Source organism: Lampetra fluviatilis, chromosome 19 (genome assembly GCF_964198595.1).
Source record: "Lampetra fluviatilis chromosome 19, kcLamFluv1.1, whole genome shotgun sequence".
Classification (NCBI taxonomy): Eukaryota; Metazoa; Chordata; class Hyperoartia; order Petromyzontiformes; family Petromyzontidae; genus Lampetra; species Lampetra fluviatilis.
This window is the reverse complement of record NC_136293.1, coordinates 5,194,045-5,216,376: the sequence shown is the minus strand read 5'-3', so window position 1 is coordinate 5,216,376 and position 22,332 is coordinate 5,194,045. Positions and strand designations below refer to the sequence as shown.

Here is a 22,332-nt window from a genome sequence, read left to right as displayed (position 1 = left end):
AAACCAAATCCCGCTCGTGAACGCGTCCGTCTCATCCACATAAAACATCAGCATATTTAACACATCCCAACTCTTACTCTCAAAAACATCCAAAACTTGCAAAACCAGCGGTACCCCCGGACAAACTCGATGTCGGTGGATGGAAATTCTCTTCCACGTCGTCACAGTGAGAAGGGCATGAGACACGTTAGCTGTCTCTCATTTGCCATTGCAGAGCAGCAGGTTCTTGGAGTAATAATTAGTTAAAAAGCGGTGCACGGCTAGGAGCCCAGCGGTTGGGATCGCAGCTTGTTGGATGAGAGGATATCCGCTTGCACAGCGTCCATATTCACACTGAGCGTGTCCATATTGTGCTGTCACACACCGAGCAAGCGCACACACACACATTTGCAGTGTCAAACATTACTTCAGAATATTATTCAAGTTCATTTTGTTTAACCAGGTACGAACTCAAGGGGCCAGGATAGTTACATATCCACGTGACCTAGGTCACACAAGAATTACGAACTCCCAATAAAGTGCAGGCATAAAGCAAAGTCAAAGTGATGTCCTGCTCAAATGAGCATTGAGGCAATACTCATCTCCTGTGTTACAACTCTGAGCCAGTAGTGGGGGTGAGTCTATCCATTAGACAACCACTGTTGACTTCCTCACAGTGGTATTCGTTTCATCGACCCCAGAAAGAGGTCTGTCAACCACCCCTCCTAAACAGGATTTGAACATGAGCAGTCCTCGGTTTACGAATCTAATTCGTTCCTGACACCCGTTCGTAAGTCGAGGACTGCTTGCAAATCCTTCCCATGGTTAGCTTCTCGCTCTCGAGCAGGGGTGGGGAAACTTTTTTTTTGCCAAGGGCCATTTGGATATTTACAACATGATTCGCGGGCCATACAAAATGATCAACTTAAAAATTAGCCTGTTATATTTGGGTCAAATATTTAATTAACTCACCACCAATGTGATGGCTGGAACTGCTTCTCTTTGGCGAGGCGTGTGTGATGTTAGCTGGTGTTGATGATGTTGCTGCTACTCGCAACTGCTTTTCCAGGTTTGTTCCTAGATTTATTGAATTTCGAGTCCCGCCTGCGTTTGCCTTGGCAGGGCCAGACCAAATGATTTTGCGGCCTTATCCGGCCCGTGGGCTGGACGTTCCCCACCCCTGCTCTAGAGGTAGGCTAAGCAGAAGCCAATTTCACTATTGTAGCTTTCACATTAAATAGTACAAGATTAATGTTACAACTTCAAATAAGGAGATGATTAACATTTTAGTGGATAGTGCACCGACAGTGGGTGGGGGGTGGGGACAAAATAAAACTAAAGAGGACAAGTTATCTGAAATTACACAAATATATATTTGGGTTTAGCTAATGCTGACATGAATGGGTGTAATGAATAGCAGTTACGTAAATGATTATATATTATTGCACGTGTTTATCTAAGAAGGCTCCGTCTCTACACTTTCATAAGGGAAGGGCTTTACTATGTGTAATCCCAATTGAGTAATTGCAGGTAATATAACAGCAATAGGATATTTTATGAATAGCAGTTAGATTGCATAATACTATTTTTTTTAGGAAAACCCGCAGGAAACCCATGCAGAACAGGGGGAGAACATACAAACTCCACACAGAGAGGTGCCCAAGTAGAGAATCAAATTCGTGAATGAAATTCACGCCCGTATCTTGCTGTGAGGCTTAAATGGGTTGACTCGATGAACACTTTCTGACGAGAGAAAACTAGTTTAGTGTGGCAAAGATCCAACTTGCAAGCAGTGGGCTGTGTTGATGCCAGAGGGGCTCAGCTCACCAGAAAGGATGCATACAGAGCCTCTCCCATGGATGTTTTGACAGGGTCTTCCATCTCGGGACACACCTGCAACAACATCTGTGCAGCACAGGGAGGGACAAGACCGTTTACATTTTGGTTTCTACAATATTGTTATTACGACGTATTTTTTTGTTACCCATGAAAGCTTCACTCGATCTAAAGACTTTTTCAGGAGGGGTCCTGTCAAGTGTTCAAGGTAGGGGGCGATGATTGTTGTTGTCCAATGAAATTGTGAGTCATTTTGCAAATTTGCCAAATTTGGAGCATGATGCTGGCACAATGGAATATACTGTTCTTCAAATTATATCGCGGAATCTTTAACGTCCACCATGCAACGGACGTCACATTTCGATTTAAAGCTTTCGTGACTGCAGGAATTCATCTTCTTGGTTCTTTCGGTAAAGTCATTCAGACGCTGTCTTTCAGGCTTGGCAAGCCTGGTGGTGTTCATTCAGACGCTGTCTTTCTGACAGACCTGTTCTTCACCTGAGGACGGCTGCTTGCGTTGTGGCCGAAACGTCGTGATAATTATTTTATTATGTTTTATTTTTATTATTTTATTATTTCCATTCTACGTGACTTTACCGAAAGAACCAAGAAGAGAACGTCACATTATATGGTGAACAGACCCGCAGTATTAACCAGCGTGGCGTTCCAGTTTCGGACCATGAACTTTTGCAACAAGGGGTGAACTTGCGACAGCGGAGCCACGCCAATATTTTCTCTCAGTCTATTTACGCAGGCATTGTGGGTATTGTGGACTGATGTTAAAATAAATACTTTATGCCTGAGAAATAACACAGACATGTTTGAACCCTGGGATATTTCTCACCCAGACAGCGTGCTAGTGGTCTCACCTTCAGTGTCTTCATGGCCTGCCACCTGCTGTGGACATAGTGCTGGTTCCCCATAGCCACCAGCAGGTGATGCGCTGCACCCAAGTCAACAAGTTCACTGGCCCACTGCTGAGACGCTGCACAGAGGGCACTGTGATGTACACACACCCCACATCACGTGACATCACGTTGATCATTTGAGCAAGGAATCACTTTGACTCTTTTGTTGTTATTGGAACCTCATTTGCCAGTAAAAAATATGATAATTGGTTTTTTACCCTTCTATCTAGCAACAAAACTGACACCTTTTTTTACAAGGAGTCATGTTTTTTGTTTGCATTATGGCTGCAGGTATTGTGGTCTATGCAAACATGACTCCTTGTAAAAAAGGTGTCAGTTTTGTTGCCAGATAGAAGGGTAAAAAAAACAATTATCATCTTTCGTCGTTATTTGTCGAATCCATGCCTATGAATGTGCATTCTGAAATGTCTAGTTAGAGTTGTGCATCTCACCTGATTGCCTTGGCTGCTGCCGCTTGTTGAACATAGACTGGAAGTGGCTCAGGCAGTCTCGGAGTGGCTGGGTCTGGGGTGGAGCAGGTTGCAAGGTAGAGAGAACAAGAGGACACGAACATTAAAATTCAAAACACTCATTTAATATATGCAATACACCACGGCATGTAACCACTACAATGCATTACAAAGCATACACACCATGCAGTATTGCAGGCGCAGATTGGTCTTGATCAAGAGGGCCAGGCTTTAGCAAAGCCAACAGTCCAGACAGCAGGTTTGAATGCAGAGGGCTCTCCATCAGCTCCGTAATCAGCGCTATAGCTGTGAGAGAGATGTTGGGGGAAGAGTCTCATCAGCAAATGGTGTGATTTTGTCATAAGCATAGATTGGAAAACAAATGATTAATTTTGCCATGTTCTCATTATTACTTTGTTATGATTCTGCTTAGTTTAACGCTTAGGCTTTCGCGACCAATATTATTAATAATAAATTGTTTTGGGTTAGATCTTGTGAGTATAAATGTGTCGTAACCCTCCACCACCCGACACAGCCAATTAGAAAGGGATTTGTCACGGAAACAAAACGCCAATTAGTTACTACTTCAGCCCACCTGTGTGTTGTAGAGTAAATCAACATTTACAATTTTTAGTACGACGTTTCGCTGGTAATTACATCCAACTTTAATAGAGTAAGATGACGTCATCACTGAACCCATCAGGTGCAGAGATCAGGAGGGGGGGGAGGTATTGTTATTATACAATACATTTGTAATCAGTTCATTAGCATATGTTACCTCTGTAATAAAAGACTTGACCACGATCTCTGGCTCAGTGTCCTTTATTCGGTCCGTACTGCGTTCCCACACGGCTGTCTCTCTTATTCTCTCTGTGCTGGTTCCGATGTCACTCCAGTCCACATCAGCAGCCCCGCTGCTGTTCTTGTCGCTCTTGCAGCCCCACAGCAGCTCCGCTGCTGTACTCTCACACAGCTCCCTTGGCTGTTCCTGCTGCAGCTCTGACAGCCTCGTGCTGTCTCGCCTTCTCGTCGCTCCTGCGACTCTTGGCAGCCACCCCGCTGCCCCTCACACACAGCCTTACTGCCTATCTCTATCTGCAGCTTTACACCTCCCAGTAGCTCCCTACTGTTCCCAGGGTTGGCTCCCGCTTCTGACGGTGCCCCCTCGGCTCGTACGCCCGCGTGGCCCCACACCTTTCCATTCACACCCCGACTGACTTCTCCTTCCGGTTTACCCGCTTAAGGACCCCCTACCTTTCACCCACGTCACCTGGCTCCGCCTCCTCGTGACGTCACATCCGGAAGGTCGCTTTCGCCCGCATTACACCACCCTCCCCCATAGAAAAAACCCAGCCGACCTCGGCTGAACAACACCAAAGCGTAATGCGGTGAACCGACCTTCCCCCTTAAAGGACACTAAGCATGCAATATAACAACAAGAACAACACACAAGTAACATCGACGAACGTACGAAAGCATGCGATAAATACGACGGCAAGAACAAGAACAATAACAACATACAATCAACGAAACGTAAGCGATTTGGAACGAGTGCGGGTCGCCGGCCCGTCCCGGACGGTCGGCGGCCCACTTGTAGAACGGGGACGCGATGGAACACGAGAAATGACAGGGGGTAATTCCCCTGCTGCGATTGGAAGTCCACCGACATCTCGTGTCCCTGACGAATCAGTCTTGGTCGTATTCCGCGAATGCGCCTGCAGCGGGGTCGGAAGGGTCGCCGGGCTTGAAGGTACCGCAGCCCTGGCAGGCGCCCTCCGAACAGGCCCACTCCTCCCCCGCGGTGTCACGGTCGGCCTGTCTGGAACAGGTACGACAGGCGCTCCAGCCAGATCAATGGACGCAGGCGGGGAAGAGTCAGAGTCAGCAGCAACAGACCCCGGCAAGGCAACATTGGGAGATGACGCATCACGTAGGGGAGCAACATATGGTTTCAACCGCGACGTATGAACAAACCAACGGCGAGAACCAAACTGAACGCGCGCCGACTGTGGATTGGGAACCTCAATGAGGCGCACAGGACCATGCCAAGGTTTGTGCAATTTAGGAGAGGTCCCCGGCCGCACCTGCGGGCAATGGAGCCAGGCCAGGTCTCCCACCTTCCAGGGGCACTTCCCCTCAGACCGCCGAGCATACCGCTCGTTCCGGGCCTGGGCTTTGGCCGTAGCCACGCGGGCGTTTTCCCGCGCCTCCGTAACCCGGCGAACCGTGTCCTGAATGTATTCAGGGAGTGGTTTACGAGGTCCCTTCACCCCAGTACCCAATTGCACATCCACCGGAGGCACGTTTTCCCGACCATACATAAGGTAAAACGGCGAATACCCTGTAGCCGCATGGGGCGTCATCCTGTACGCCGAAAGCACTCCGGGGATGTGCAGATCCCAATCCGATTGCTGTTCACTCACAGTATGGCAAAGCATGGCAGACAATGTCCTGTTCAGCCGCTCAACCATACCATCCGTCTGCGGATGGTATGGAGATGTCCGTATCTTCTTAGTCCCAAGGCCTGCGCACACTTCAGCCAATAATTTAGAAGAGAAATTTCGGCCCTGGTCCGTGAGGAGTCTCTCCGGCGCCCCCTTGTCCATAATGTACCCAAACAAAAAGGCGTCGGTGATGGCCGCGGCCGACTGATCGGGCAACGGCCAGGCCATCGGCCAACGGGAGAGATACTCAACCCCTACCAGCAAATATTTATTTCCCCTCGCCGATGGTGGGAAGGGTCCCAATATGTCCAGTGCCACCAATTCATTGACTCGAGACACCTGAATCGACTGGAGAGGCGGCACGTAAGGATGTTTAGGCGGCTTACGCCGGGCGCATTCAGGGCACGCGCGCACGTGCCCTACGACATCTGTCGCCATGCCGTGCCAAAAATAATGACGTTGTAACGTCAACAAGGTCTTCTGCACCCCTAAATGCAATAGTGTGTCACAATGGAGAGTTCTAATCAACTCAAATCGCAAGGACATTGGTACCACCACACGCCAGCTTTCCTGGAACCAGCGGGGTCGGAAGGGTCGCCGGGCTTGAAGGTACCGCAGCCCTGGCAGGCGCCCTCCGAACAGGCCCACTCCTCCCCCGCGGTGTCACGGTCGGCCTGTCTGGAACAGGTACGACAGGCGCTCCAGCCAGATCAATGGACGCAGGCGGGGAAGAGTCAGAGTCAGCAGCAACAGACCCCGGCAAGGCAACATTGGGAGATGACGCATCACGTAGGGGAGCAACATATGGTTTCAACCGCGACGTATGAACAAACCAACGGCGAGAACCAAACTGAACGCGCGCCGACTGTGGATTGGGAACCTCAATGAGGCGCACAGGACCATGCCAAGGTTTGTGCAATTTAGGAGAGGTCCCCGGCCGCACCTGCGGGCAATGGAGCCAGGCCAGGTCTCCCACCTTCCAGGGGCACTTCCCCTCAGACCGCCGAGCATACCGCTCGTTCCGGGCCTGGGCTTTGGCCGTAGCCACGCGGGCGTTTTCCCGCGCCTCCGTAACCCGGCGAACCGTGTCCTGAATGTATTCAGGGAGTGGTTTACGAGGTCCCTTCACCCCAGTACCCAATTGCACATCCACCGGAGGCACGTTTTCCCGACCATACATAAGGTAAAACGGCGAATACCCTGTAGCCGCATGGGGCGTCATCCTGTACGCCGAAAGCACTCCGGGGATGTGCAGATCCCAATCCGATTGCTGTTCACTCACAGTATGGCAAAGCATGGCAGACAATGTCCTGTTCAGCCGCTCAACCATACCATCCGTCTGCGGATGGTATGGAGATGTCCGTATCTTCTTAGTCCCAAGGCCTGCGCACACTTCAGCCAATAATTTAGAAGAGAAATTTCGGCCCTGGTCCGTGAGGAGTCTCTCCGGCGCCCCCTTGTCCATAATGTACCCAAACAAAAAGGCGTCGGTGATGGCCGCGGCCGACTGATCGGGCAACGGCCAGGCCATCGGCCAACGGGAGAGATACTCAACCCCTACCAGCAAATATTTATTTCCCCTCGCCGATGGTGGGAAGGGTCCCAATATGTCCAGTGCCACCAATTCATTGACTCGAGACACCTGAATCGACTGGAGAGGCGGCACGTAAGGATGTTTAGGCGGCTTACGCCGGGCGCATTCAGGGCACGCGCGCACGTGCCCTACGACATCTGTCGCCATGCCGTGCCAAAAATAATGACGTTGTAACGTCAACAAGGTCTTCTGCACCCCTAAATGCAATAGTGTGTCACAATGGAGAGTTCTAATCAACTCAAATCGCAAGGACATTGGTACCACCACACGCCAGCTTTCCTGGAACCTTTCTTGCCACATAAGCAGACCATCTCGGAGAGCGGTTCGCGGCCCCACAGCCGAACTCGGACTCCCATTGTCCCTCATAGACCGCTTCCGCATGGACAACAACGACTCGTCCATCATCTGTTCCCGAATCCAGACAGACCGCGGCAGATTCAAAACCCCATCAGTCGGTCCCGGTTCCATCGGAGTATCCGACTTCCCGACGGCCAACGTAAGCGGCTGAGGGGGGTTCAGAATCGGCGAACACCTATGCGTCCCCAACGCACATTTACAAGGGGCGCGCCCTGGTAATCTGGAAAGTGCGTCAGCGTTCGCATGGCGCACTCCCTTCCGATGTTGAATTTGGAAGGAAAATTCCTGCAGCGTGTCCAACCAACGTGCCCACTGTCCCGATGGCTGGTCCATTTTAAGTGCATATTGCAAGGCCGCATGATCCGTATGCACAATAAAAGAACGACCGTAAAGGTACGGTCGAAATTGCCGTAGGAAAAAAACAACCGCCAAAAGTTCTCTACGAGTGACACAGTAGCGTGTTTCCGCAGGCGACAAGACTCGGCTACCATACGCCACGACGCGCTCTACGCCCCCTTTAGACTGTGATAATACCGCCCCAATACCTGTGTCACTCGCGTCCGTATCAAGAATGAAAGGGCGATCAAAATCGGGATAATCCAATGTCGGGGCCGTAGCCAATAGATCACGCAGACTCCGAAAGGCCGCCTCTTCCGGCTCTCCCCAAACAAATTTCCGTCCTTTACCCGTAAGGAGATGCAAGGGCCTCGCAATCGTCGCAAACCCCGGCACAAATCTTCGGTAATACGAGGCAAATCCCAAAAACCGCCGAACATCCCCCACAGAGGCCGGAGTCGGCCAATCCCGGACACACGCCGTCTTTTCCGGATCCGTGGACACCCCCTCTGCACTCACAATGTGCCCCAAATAACGGACGGACCGTTGCAGTAGGTGGCATTTCTTTGGTTTGAATTTCAAATTGGCAGAGCGCATCCTCGTGAACACTGTCTCCAGCCGCGTTAAATGTTCCTCAAATGTGCGGCTGAACACAATAATATCGTCCAAATATATAAGACACGTCTCCCACTGCAACCCCGTCAAAACGAGCTCCATCAATCTTTGAAATGTAGCAGGGGCCGCATTCAATCCCATCGGGAGGCAGTTGAATTGAAATAACCCCTGCGGCGTACGGAATGCGGTTTTCTCCCGTGAGGACTCGTCAAGGGGAAGCTGCCAAAATCCCGAAGAGAGGTCCAGTGTGGAAAAGAACTTAGCCCCCGACAATGCGTCAAGGGAGTCGTCCATACGCGGCAGGGGGTACGCATCTGCCACCGATATCTTATTCAATTTCCGGAAATCGACACAAAATCGCAAGTTGCCATCCTTTTTCTTAACCAAGACCACAGGAGCGCCCCATGGGCTGTTAGATGGCGATATAATGTCCGCAGCCAACATGTCTTCCACCGCCCCCCGAACGTGTTCTCGCTCCGCTGGACTCATCCGATGCGAATTTAACCGAATAGGGGCAGCGTCGCCCGTCTCAATGTGATGGGAAAGCAACGATGTGCGTCCCAAATCCAAATCGTCGGAGCTGAACACATCCGAATACGTCAGCAACAATTTACGCAGCGCATCACGTTGCCCCACGGACAGGGAAGAATTTTCGTCACATAAGGTAGCGATCCAACGATTATCCGAACCCCTTGGCTCGGAAACACCAGCGACCACTCCCCGGCGATGCGGACAATCGTGCGTCGCAAACGCCGTAGTGGCATGTGCCACAACCGTACCGGCCGGAACACGGATGTTTTCCACCCCCGCATTAAGCACCTGTAAAACCGGTAATTGATCCGGCCGGACGATGGTCTGTGCCCCAACTAACGCCAATCCCGTTGTTATCGTGGCGGATGGTGACAACAAGACCCCTAATGCTCCTAGCCGATTGGGCAGGGGCTTCCGATACCGCAAGGGTATAAGCATCTGTGAACCAGGTGGGATGTCCACAGATGCGACGGACAGCGCCTGCACCTGTACGGCCGAAGCAGGTCGCCCCCAGGGCGACGGCAGAAACGAGATTCGACGGCCCCCCGGCAATTCAATACAATTCTCATTGATTTTAATCAAAATGGGCATCTTAGCCAAAAAATCCGTGCCTAGTAAGCAAGGAACCGCCAAAGATCTCGATATTAACACAACGCCCGAAGCCGACACATCCCCTATAGATATCTTAGCATCCACCTGGCCCATGATACCCATACTACCCCCGTTCGCAGCGACGCAAGACCCATAAACCGGACGCACAGCCCCCGGCGGAATGCCCAACAGATGGAAAATGACATCCGATATAATAGTCGCAGACGCTCCCGAGTCGACCAAAATGCGCACGTCCACACCTTGTATGGACCCCGGTACAGTGGACGAACCCGTAGCGGCCGCGACAACTCTCCGTGCCAATTTGCGCCACTGCGTAACTGAATGACAAGGCCCCGTCGATGGCCTTTCTTTAACAACAACAATAGGATCGCGCAACAAAGGTGGTGGGTGAGGTGTAAAGCCTTGCCGAGTGTCTGGTGCGTGCCGACATGCCTGTTTCGGAGGTTCCTTGGTCGGCTTGTCCGGTGTTGTGGGCTCCTGCTGCGGCGGACCCGGGAAGCGGGCCCAGCAATCTTTGGCGTAATGGCCCCTACGGCCGCAGCGGAAGCAATCGGCCTCGTTGCGCCGAAGCGCAGGTCTTGCATCCCGGCGGCCCCGTCCCGATGGCGTAGCGCGCGGCCCCGGCCTTCCGCGTCCCGACCATGGAGAGGAGGCAGCCGTCAGCTCCTGTGGACCCCGCTCATCCGGCACATAGATCGCCCTTGTGGGGTCCCACCCCATCGCGCCTCCTTCCTTGACGGGCCCACCCGTCCATGCCGCCACTTGCTTCCAGCGACGGAGATTAAACTGCGCATCCAGACACTTTGCTGCCGCCCGGGACGTGAGCTTCTCATGCCCACACACAGGCATGGGGATCCCCAGATCCCGAGACAGCTCCAGCATTTTTCCCAATATGAGAGGCTCGAGCAGATCCTGTGGCGTGTCAGGATATGCTGCCATGGCCAGCTCCAACACCGCACCCCTGAACGCCACGGGCGATTCTTCGGGTGCTCGTTGTCGTTGAGCGAATCGCCGATGCGCGTCGTCAGGTGGCTCATAGGCGTCGGCCATTTCCTCAAAAACTCCACATAAAGTCTTCTTCTTATCGGCCGTTATGGAACGGAAAAATCGAACAGATTCGTCGTCCAGTAGAGTCGGCAACACTTCCAAGGCCTCCGCATCGGTCCATCTTGCTGAACGAACCGCCGCCAAAAATCGGCAGGCGAAAGCGCTCCAATCGCCCCCGATAGAGAATTCCTTAACTGTAGTAAGGTGGCGACTCCGACTCCTCTTTACGCCGTCTTCCAATGATGGTTGTTCTGGAGGCAAATTCAAAATGGCGTCGGCCCGCGGCGTGGCCAAGATGGCGGTTTGGCGCCGCGGAGCGCGCAAGATGGCGTCTTCTTGCCGCGTGGCCAATGGCGGCGGCAGGGCAGGCAACGTGGCGGCCCGTGGAGCACCTTCTCGTTCCATCGTCGTCCTTGGCGTAACGAGGTGACATAGATGCGCCAGGACGTCCTTGAGTGTCTCCAGTTGTTCTGCCACCTGTTGCCATCTTTGGACAGCGTCCGATGTTGTTGACGGACCCGCCATCGCGCCGACATCTTCCACGCCCGTCCCCGTGCTCGCCTCAGCAGGGCTCTCCTCCACCACCCCAGCAGAATCCGTGGTCGGAGGGAATTCGTCGTCGTCGGACGAAGAAGCCGATGCTGGCGCCGGGGGAATTTTCTTCCTTACTTGCTTAGACATGCCGTTTCACTTCTGACCCCAGTGTAATAAAAGACTTGACCACGATCTCTGGCTCAGTGTCCTTTATTCGGTCCGTACTGCGTTCCCACACGGCTGTCTCTCTTATTCTCTCTGTGCTGGTTCCGATGTCACTCCAGTCCACATCAGCAGCCCCGCTGCTGTTCTTGTCGCTCTTGCAGCCCCACAGCAGCTCCGCTGCTGTACTCTCACACAGCTCCCTTGGCTGTTCCTGCTGCAGCTCTGACAGCCTCGTGCTGTCTCGCCTTCTCGTCGCTCCTGCGACTCTTGGCAGCCACCCCGCTGCCCCTCACACACAGCCTTACTGCCTATCTCTATCTGCAGCTTTACACCTCCCAGTAGCTCCCTACTGTTCCCAGGGTTGGCTCCCGCTTCTGACGGTGCCCCCTCGGCTCGTACGCCCGCGTGGCCCCACACCTTTCCATTCACACCCCGACTGACTTCTCCTTCCGGTTTACCCGCTTAAGGACCCCCTACCTTTCACCCACGTCACCTGGCTCCGCCTCCTCGTGACGTCACATCCGGAAGGTCGCTTTCGCCCGCATTACACCTCTATAAGGAATTTTAGTTGTAAGATGTATTGCTTAATAATAGGCTTCCAGGCCGGACTAAGCCTGTAGCTGTCAGAGCGGTTAACATTATTAGTATTTCTCTCAATTTCAATGGATTCTCGAATTAGTCTCGGCCAGTAATAATTAGTTTTACACAATACTTCAACATTATCAAAATCAATTGAGTGTCATTGTTGGCAAGCATGTTCTGCAACTGCCGACAGTTGTGTTTGCGAGGATTTAATATTTATTTGGTGTTCTTTTAGTCCTACGCTGTTACATACCGTCTGTCCAATATAACATCTGCCACATAAGCAATGAACCCAATACGCACCTCCTGGTGATAACTTAGAGAATTAATCTTTAGTACAACATACTAGTTTGTGCATTTTGTGTACCGTGCCAAATCTTACTTGATTGTAAATACATCATGGGACCTCCTATGCCAGTACCAAAATATGAGAATAGGTTTTCCCCTTTTTCTGGCAACAAAACAGGTGTTGTCCTACCGATGTATATTTGTGGTCAGAATGCATTCTGACCACAAGTATTGTGGTTAATGCAGACATGATTCCTTGTAAAAGGTTTCAGTTAGGTGTTTTAACATCTTAACACTTGTTTTGTTGCCAGAAAAAAGGGGAAAACCTTACTCTCCAACACACAGGTGGTCTGAAGTAGTAACTAATTGGCGTTTTATTTACGTGACAAATCCCTTGCTAATTGGTGGTGGAGGGTTACGACACATTTATACTTACGCGATCTAACCCAAAACCTTTATTATGAATGATTCTGCTTCTTTAACCAGGAAAGCCTCACTGAGTCTATAGACCCTTTTTCAGGAGGGTTTCTGAAAAGTGTTTTTAGAAGAGGGTGATGTTGCTATGTGTACTCCCAATTGAGTCATTTGCATGGACGTTTTACCACACCAGTCATATTGTATGTTCTTCAGCTATGGAAGTGTGTAATGACCCGGGTGGGTTGGGGGGCATTGTAATTTTGCGGGAGTTGAGAAGGGTGGGAAAGCGGTTGGGTGTGAAGACAAAGGGGTGGGGGGGGGATCAGGCAAAACAACAAGGGTGGGACTGGGGAAACCCATATGAAAGAGACCTTCGGTAGGGGAGGGGTGGTCTGGGAGAAGTTGTACGGAGAGAGAGGACGACGCGGGCCAAGACGTAGGTGTGGGGAGGCTTTTGGCAGAAGAGCAGGATAATCGAGCTGCCGTGCGGCGGGTTCACAGAAGGGCAGGACTTTTACGGGTAGTGATCGATCTTTATTGTACGGCTTTAGAGCCTGTGTCTTTGATGTTTCACAGTGCGGTATTTCGTTGCTGATGTCGTCCTTGTGCAACTTTGTAATACCGCAAACCCGCTCAACTTTCACAGATGAGTTTTCGAGTCATCCGTGGCCATCGCTCCATACAGAAAAATAACATACAAGTCCACACACTCACTCTGGCACACTCACACTCTGCAGAATATAGGAGGTGCATACAAACTCCACACTCTCTGACATACACATTCAGATCACTCACACACACTCAGACTCTGCAGACCAACAGGAGTAAATACAACTACAGAAAGGCACCCAAGTCGAAAATCGAATCCAGGCCCTTCTTGCTGTGATACTCAGTGAGGCTGTCCTGGGTAAACAAGTAGAGACAAATAATAATGGCTTCTGCAAATACTTTACAAGACCTGTAACCCCATCACAGGAGTCTAAGCAGATCGAACGATGCCGAGGAAAGAGTACAGATAATATCGATCACGATGGAGACATACCCTCGTATTGAACGTCCAGGTGTGGTGAGGACAGCACTTGCAGAAGAGGCTTCATCAGGATTGGATGTGCATTCTTCACAAGGGGCTGGCAAGAAACACGTGCATCATCACGTGGGTCATTTGCACGTTCCACCTATCACAGTCTTCGTTTAACAAGGCAGTCAAATGATCGCTCATCTCCCGTTGACAGCCCTGGGTCAGAGGTAACAAAAATTGACGACGATCCTATAGTAGGGTTGTATCTATAGAACCATTGCAGACTTCCACACAAACTAGTACATGACTCATTGTATTGATCCCAGAGAGATGATGTGCCGAGTCAACTGCATACCAAAATTTGAACTCGCAAACCTTTCGTTTGCAAGCTGCTCGCTTCACTACCTGGCTGTTGTGTATTGCCGCTGCAATAATAATTCTGCGATTGATATCACAAGGATGTGCATTCATTACAAAAAATGCAATGTCTTAGTGGTTTTCATTTTTAGAAACTCATCTTCTGATGAACGATAATTGGATTATTTTTTATTAGGTCACTTAAAAATGTGCGTCATGAACCCTCCTACACCTGACAACAGCCAATTAAGAAAAGTGTCACATGAAGAAAACGTACCACGAATGTGCCTGTCGATGTCATGGCATCGACTTAAGAAACTGGATCAGGAAGCGCTTTCACGAGAGAACGGAGAACAATTTTTTGAGGGAGCTTAATAAATTTAAATTATTATTAACAAACTGATGCAATCTTCAGCGAAACGTCGATCCCATTTTTTTTTTCGCACGTTCACATGACACTTTTATAAAGTGGCTGCGTCGGTTTAAGGAGAGGTTTACAACAGACATTTTTACACAGCCTAATTCAAAATAAACCAAATTATGAATCACATTGGTAGTGAAAGCCTACGTATAAAATATTCTACTGATTACATATGAGCATTATTATTGTATTATTCGGGCCCTGGTTCAATTCTCGACTTGGGCGTGTTTTTGTGTGATGTGTAGTTTGTATCTAATGCTCCTGCATACCTCCCCCTTCCCCCCATTGTGAACAGTTGTCATTACAGTAAAACCTTGGATTGCGAGCATAATTCGTTCCAGAAACGTGCTTGTAATCCAAAGCACTCGCATATCAGTTGTGATCACGTGACACTCGGCAGACAAAGCGTATACACGTACTACTCGTATTGCAAGACCTCGCTCGTTTATCAAATTAATATTTATTTACAAATTTTTCTCGTCTTGCAAAACACTCGCAGACCAAGTTACTCGCAATCCAAGGTTTTACTGTATTCACTATGACTGTTCGTGTTGAGCCAGGAAAGCCACGCTGAGTCTCAATCTATTTTTTTTTATGGTGGGTCCTGCCAAGTTCTCACAGTGGAGGTCGATGTTGCTGTGTCTAATCCCAATCGAGTCATTTGCAGGTAAGTTCTCAGCATTGGGATATTTGGCCAATATCAGTTACGTTGTGTGTGTCTATTAACTGTGGAAGGAAACCAGAGGGCATGGAAGAACGCCGTGCAGAACAAACCACACACAGAAAGGCACCCCAAGTCGGGAATCGAACCCAGGCGCTTCTTGCTTTAAGGTACAAGTGTTACCACAGCAGCATCCTGCAGCCCAGTTGCATTGTTACCTGTATAGTGCGCAGGGTTTGTAGGGCGGCGTGTTTGGCGTGTGCAGCTCGGCAGGATAGCAGGGCAATTAGTGCGTATGTCACGTGACATTGGTACTTGGGGTTCCCAAAGGCCAGAGCCTCTAGCAGCAAGCGGGCGGCTTTTCTTGATGCTTCACTTTCCATGCGCGCCAAGCACTCCGCTACAATGCGCACACCTACAGTAATAATCGATGATCATAATTGAGTGCATTTGGTATTTGCGCCATGCTTACGGTGCAAGGTTATCACGATTGCGCTCTGTGGCTCTCCGATGTGTGTGTGTTTTTGGGTTGTGGTGTGCGTTGTCCGACACAATGTTTGACGTTTCGCTCCTAGTGCTGGGAGCCTCTTCAAGCACTGATGTCCGATGTCGTGCTGAACAAAAAACCACTGTGCAACCCAACACACACTTCACGTTGCTATATTTTAGAGGTGGAAAGAAGCAAGTTACATAACACGACGTCATAATTAGTGTCATTGCAGAGAATAAAATCAATATAAATAGACAATTTACCTCCACAGATCTGTCCTTCCATATAAAAAAAATATAAGTATTTTTTTTTACACATTCCATTAGCCACTGGGCCTTCTGGAAGTGCATAATTTCAGCAACATTGATTTAAGACAGCCTGACTCTCTAGATGACACACTGAAGGTTGAAACCCATCGAGTTTGTACTGTGTTGAACAATGCTGCTGAAATTATGCACTCCCAGATGGCCTCCCAGGAGGCATATCGTCTGCTCATAAAACATATAATCTTGATTTGAAGCTTTCGTGACTGCAGGGATCCATACTCTTTGGTTCTTTCGGTAAAGTCACGTAGGTATAAAAATAATCAACGATTTTTGGGTTTAGATCGCATTATTTATAAATGTGTCGTAACCCTCCACCACCCGACACGGCCAATCAGTAAAAAAAGTGTCACGTTGACAAAAGACAAATAGTTCACTGCTTTAGCCCACCGGTGTGTTTTTGTCTTTTGTCAACGTGACACTTTTTTTACTGATTGGCCGTGTCGGGTGGTGGAGGGTTACGACACATTTATAAATAACGCGATCTAAACCCAAAAATCGTTGATTATGAACAATATTGGTCGCGAAAGCCTACGTGTTAAACAGGTATAAAAATAAAATAAATTAAATCACGACGTTTCGGGCGCAACACAAGCCTCCTTCTTCAGGTGGGGACAACGTAGCGAATGCACAACCACTTAAGTTTCGGTAAAGTCACGTAGGTATAAAAATAAAAGTAGATAGAAAAATTTCGATTTAAAGCTTTCGTGACTGCAGGGATTCATCTTCTTGGTTATTTCGGTAATAATAAAATAATAAAAAGAAGCATAATAAAAAAAATATTTTATTATGTTTTATTTTTATTATTTTATTATTTCCCTTCTACGTGACTTTACCGAAAGAACCAAGAAGATAGATAGAAAAACATAGACATAACTTCAACCGAGAAGATGGACCCAAATGAAGCAATCATTGGAAGGATGTTATTAACCAGGTAAAATCTTAAATACGTTATGGTTGTTCCACCATGTTTACCGGGCACTCGAGTTAAAAGTCACGTAGGCAGAACCTACGTGACTTTACCGAAAGAACCAAAGAGTATAAAACAAATACATCACAAATAGACCATGAAGCAACTCCCACCGTGGCTTTGGCAGAGCAGCTCCTTGAGCATGCGGCCAGTGGAGGTGCACGTGGCCAGAAGAACCTCCAGCGCGACCGCACACTCCGCCTCGCCTCCCTTGCTGGAGTTTGCAATGATCTCCAACAGCGCCGAGGTGCCCCCACACTCTGCAAACTCCAACACAAGCTGCCGCCTGCAAATCCGCATGCAAACTTGTGGACGGCAGCGTGGCGCGCATTGGTAACACTTGTGCCTCGTACCAAGAAGGGCCGGGGTTCGACTCCTAAATCGGACGCATTTATGCCTGAAGTTTGTTCTCCCGTGTTCTGCATGGGCCTCCTCCAGCTTGTCCGGTTTCCTCTCATAGATTAAAATAAAGTCCTTTAAAGAAGTGTTTTAAAAACAACGGTTTTATTAACAACTTCGTTTAACTCACGGTCGAAAAGTACGTCAATGGCGCCTGAGACACGCGGCGCCTGCGTTTTTTTTGCGAGCCGATTCCACAGTTTAGGGACCACGGCGTTTATGATATACACCAATATATATATGAATAATAAGGCGTCCATACAAAATGTAAATTGATTTAAAGTAGCGAATTAATATATTAATTGATGCCGATTTTGATACAGGCATGCATTGTTACTGGATCTGAGTACGCGTGCAAAACGTGGAATTGGTTGGACAACGGGAAGTGGACGAAATTTTGATTACAAGATTTGACCACGACAAACAGAGGAATCAAGTTAAGTAAGATCGTTGAATGAAACTGTCATTTGAAAAAAATATATCCGAATGCTGCAAAATGACTGGCAAATTACTCAATTGGGATTACACATAGCAACATCTAACCCCTACTGCGGGAACTTAGCAGGAACGACCATTAAAAAAGTATTTTGAGACTCAGTGAGGCTCCCTGGGTAATCAAGAGCAATAAATATATAAGATCAGCCTTGTGACAATGAGTGGACCGAATGTGTTTTCAGACTCAGTGTAAACAATGAAGGTATTGTGCAAACTGTCATGTGGTATTGTTAGTATTTGCGACAATAGCGTTCACGTGGGGTGTGGTCTCACCCCCCTGAGGCACACAGGAACAAGGACAGCACCCGTAGCTGCAAGAGAAGACACGTTCGTGACAGGTATCTGCGCACAAATAAGGAACACAATGTCGTGGTATGTTGTGCAATGCGTCGCAAACTACATTAGAATTCTGGCACATTGGTGATGTGCATGATCAGGAATTAAACACAGTGTTGATTTGTATATGGACTTAAATGTTTCCAGTATATAGCTAATTGAGCCTGGATATTACTAATGTATTAACTGGAAAATATGCGCCGTCTTGCTTCACGGCGAATGTCAAAGATAGAAGCAGGAACGGTAGGCCGTTTGCGTGCTGGTGTCATGGTCCAAATAAAACAAAGATACCAACAAAATTACTCAATTGGGATGCACATAGCAACATCGCCCTCTACTGTGAAACTACTTGAAGGCGATGAGAAACATACGCGTCTTCGTGATAGCCTTGTGCTATAAGAATGGCGTGAATACCAAATGTACAAAATTATTGTCATTCTGCGGGTCATGCTAAGATGATGCCTTTGAATCTTATCTTCCTGTTGCTTATTTGCATAATCAGAAATATTTTGCAGGTACAGTAAATGGATTACATGAGCAAATTCATCCATTTTCATGTGATTATCAGCAATAACTTTTCACAGATACGTGGAGTAAAATAGCAGATAACAGAACATGTTTATCCCTCACATCACTGCACACAAGAGCTCTACTGCACTGTCATTTGGTTTCAACCCTGTACAACATCACACTCAAATCCCGTAGAGGGGTGAGCATCGAATTGTCGCTCCTCTGAACACGGGTGTCATGCTCACAATCTCAGCACAATTCACTAGCCCATACCTTAATTCTAGATTTGAAGCTTTCGTGACTGCAAGGAATCATCTTCTTAGGTTTTTTCGGTAAAGTCACGTAGAAAGTAAAATACGTGACTTTACCGAAAAAACCTAAGAAGATAGCCCATACCTGTGCTTATTTTCTCAACATAAACATTCTGGAGTATGGGTTGACTCACGTTTTGGTTCGTGACCATGATGATTTGTTTCTGTTAAAGCGCGCCCTCTTTGTCGACGAGGCATCTCAGTGATTCTCAAACATGTCAAAGATCATCCCAGTAGCTGTTGTCCCTGGGGGCACAAGGTCACGCAACGCATGGCCTGCAATCAGGGATTAGTCTACCAGTTTTGTGTGATGAATGCTATGCATGATCCAAATTGAGCAATTTGAAAATTGTTGTCATGATGCCGGCACACATTTGTCTACTCTTCTTCAAATGACACCAGGGGATTTCTACCGTCCACCATGAAGCAGATGGCGCGTAGTATTTTGTATGGTAAATACGCCTGCAGTGATAACCACGGCGACCGCCTGGCTCGAACTGCGAACCTCTGGACCATATCCCCTTGATGAGTCCTTTGTATGTTGCTGCACCACGACCGTGTCCCGTGTAAGGACTAAAGCGGGCAGTAGGATACGTGACGCGGAGCCAGGCTCCAAGGCGTGCCAGGACCAGACTCGCTCCCCCAGGACCCAGTGCCACTTCCAACTCGGCCACGCTCTCTCCAGCGTGAGCCTCGAGCATGGACGAGAGGAGGCGGGCACGCACCACTTCTTTGCCGCCATCCCAGCGTGCCAACCAGGCAGCCAGACTTCCCCTAGTCCGGCCGGGCGCACGTGGCCTGGCGACTGGTCCACTGCCGCCCCGCTCGCCGGCTGGCTCGGCCACTTGCATGGTTAGTGACCTTTCCTCCCTGTCGTCAAAAGACACAACATACAGACTTGATCAAATTATTCATCCATAAAGATAGGTATACAATAAAAAATAATGCATCCTATTCAAAGTATTGATGTGTCAAATATTAGGCAACCTTTTGAGACACCGCAAAATATAAAAGTCTGTATCAGCACATGCACAGTGGTGGGAAAGAGGAGAGAGTTTACAAATGCCGTATTAAGGGAAAAGCAGACAAAGCGGGAGGAGCTTCGGCGGGAAGAGGTCTCGCTGTAGGTGTCCGTGTTCGTGCCCTACAAAGTGTTCGTGGTGGCGTTGTTGCAACAATAAAGTTCCATGACCAAGGCAACTACCGTATTTTCCCGCATATAACTCGCGGGGTAGACCACTTTTTACAAACAAAACAAGACCCTGCGGGGTATATGGAGGTGCGGGCTATCTGAATTTTTTTTTTTACACAAAACGCTATTTTGCGGGTTATAGGCATATGCGGGAAAATATGGTAATCGCGGTGGGAGATGGAATAAGAACCGGCGAACACTGGGTTGCTTGTCCAGCGTGCAAACCATTGCACCACGGCAGATCCCCCATCTACTGAACACCTAGGACAGCATTTGGTGGCAGGCCGAGATCAACATTTTGAAGAAAGATGAAGACGACAACGGATAATTATCGTAGGGCTTCACAGAAAACTTAGCACAGTGCTGCAATGAAAAGCAACATTTCAATCTGCCTCGAGAGGAAATTCCCCAACTAGAACGGGCGTTACTTGTGCTTGTGCGTTATGGACCATTGGGTAAGCGCAGTACGGGGCATTGAATAGTGCCCAACGCGTGGAGAGAGACGCGTTCGTTTCAATTACACCGAGACACAGGAAGGACACACGGAGAGAGAACACACGGAGGAGGGGGAGGAGTTTAAACACACCATCACATCGTTGTGAATATTGTGGATTTGTTCTCCTAAACCAGGGGTCGGCAACCAAAATAACAAGAAGAGCCATTTCTTTCCAATTCGGTACAAAATTCAGTATTTCAAGAGCCGCAATGCATATATGTACATACTGTACATACGTACATATCGTCAAGAAGCAGCCCGTAAAGAGCCGCATGCGGCTCCGGAGCCGTAGGTTGCCGACCCCTGGGCTAAACACACCGGTGTAACGAATTGGCCACGTTCTGTTTACGTGACAACACTTACTAGTTGGCTGTGTCGGGTGGTGGCGGGTTTAACGACACATTTATATTTAAGCGATCTAACACCAAACCCGCACCCCCTCCCCCGTATTATGGACATCATCACATTAATGAAAGTAGGCTTTGGACAGGACGGCCAGAGGCGAGATGGAGCCACCAAAGGAGAGAACACCACGCACACGACAGAGAGAGACAGAGAGTGGGGACCTCCACCGCGGGGTGGATTGTTGTTGTTGCATCGCGAGGCCGTGAGAGGTGGCGGCGGTTCGGGGAGACCTCCATCCCCGCAGTGCCTCCTGCTGCTGCTCCTGCTGCTGCTGCTGCTGCTCCTGCTGCTGCTGCTGCTCCTGCTGCTGCTGCTCCTGCTGCTATTGACATCTACTGGCTCCAATTGCTGCTACTGGCTCCTACTGATCCTGCTGCTCCTGCTGCTGCTGCTCCTGCTGCTGCTCCTGCTGCTGCTGGTTCCTGCTGCTATTGACATCTACTGGCTCCAATTGCTGCTACTGGCTCCTACTGATCCTGCTGCTCCTGCTGCTGCTGCTCCTGCTGCTGCTGGTGCTGCTGCTGGTTCCTGCTGCTATTGACATCTACTGGCTCCAATTGCTGCTACTGGCTCCTACTGCTGCTGGCTCCTGCTGCTGCTGCTCCTGCTGCTGCTGGTGCTGCTGCTGGTTCCTGCTGCTATTGACAGCTACTGGCTCCAATTGCTGCTACTGGCTCCTACTGATCCTGCTGCTCCTGCTGCTGCTGGTGCTGCTGCTGGTTCCTGCTGCTATTGACATATACTGGCTCCAATTGCTGCTACTGGCTCCTACTGCTGCTGGCTCCTGCTGCTGAAACCTACTGCTGCTGGCTCCTGCTCCTGCTGGCTCCTACTGCTGCTACTGACCTCTGCTGGCTCCTGCTGCTGCTGGCTCCTGCTGCTACTTACTGTCTCCTGGTTGCTGCTGCTGGCTCCTGCTGCTGGCTCCTGCTGCTGGCTCCTGCTGCTGCTGGCTCCTGGTTGGTGCTGCTCCTGCTGGCTCCTGCTGCTGCTGACTCCTGGTACTGCTGGCTCCAATTGCTGCTCCTGGCTCCTACTGCTGCTGCTGCTGACACCTGGTGCTACTGACCTCTGCTGGCTCCTGCTGCTGCTGGCTCCTGCTGCTGCTGCTACTTACTGTCTTCTGCTTGCGGCCGCATGTTTGAAGCACGCAGCGTTACCTAGAGACGAGGCAAGGCAGCTAACAAACGCCCCAGCCCGTATTTGGATCGAGACCATCAAATCAATAGAGTC

The 22,332-nt window shown here is 49.4% G+C and overlaps 1 protein-coding gene across 3 annotated transcripts; it reads right to left on the bottom strand.

Moving 5' to 3' along the window:
- Positions 1–9: 9 nt before the first annotated feature.
- On the bottom strand, positions 10–21,770 carry ARMH1 (armadillo like helical domain containing 1). 3 transcript variants are annotated; one of them, XM_078864854.1, is made up of 11 exons: positions 21,301–21,768; positions 19,601–19,876; positions 18,123–18,191; positions 17,069–17,241; positions 15,391–15,587; positions 13,758–13,842; positions 3,377–3,499; positions 3,176–3,248; positions 2,685–2,814; positions 1,807–1,884; positions 10–353 (listed from the first exon to the last, which is right to left on the bottom strand). In XM_078864854.1, the coding sequence occupies exons 1-11, from the start codon at positions 21,429–21,431 to the stop codon at positions 261–263; spliced, it is 1,428 nt and encodes a 475-aa protein (XP_078720980.1). In that variant the 5' UTR covers positions 21,432–21,768; the 3' UTR covers positions 10–260. The 3 variants fall into 3 exon arrangements, with proteins under 3 accessions (XP_078720980.1, XP_078720981.1, XP_078720982.1); XM_078864855.1 differs by having other exon boundaries at positions 21,261–21,767; XM_078864856.1 differs by lacking the exons at positions 10–353; positions 1,807–1,884 and having other exon boundaries at positions 2,695–2,800; positions 21,301–21,770.
- Positions 21,771–22,332: the final 562 nt, after the last annotated feature.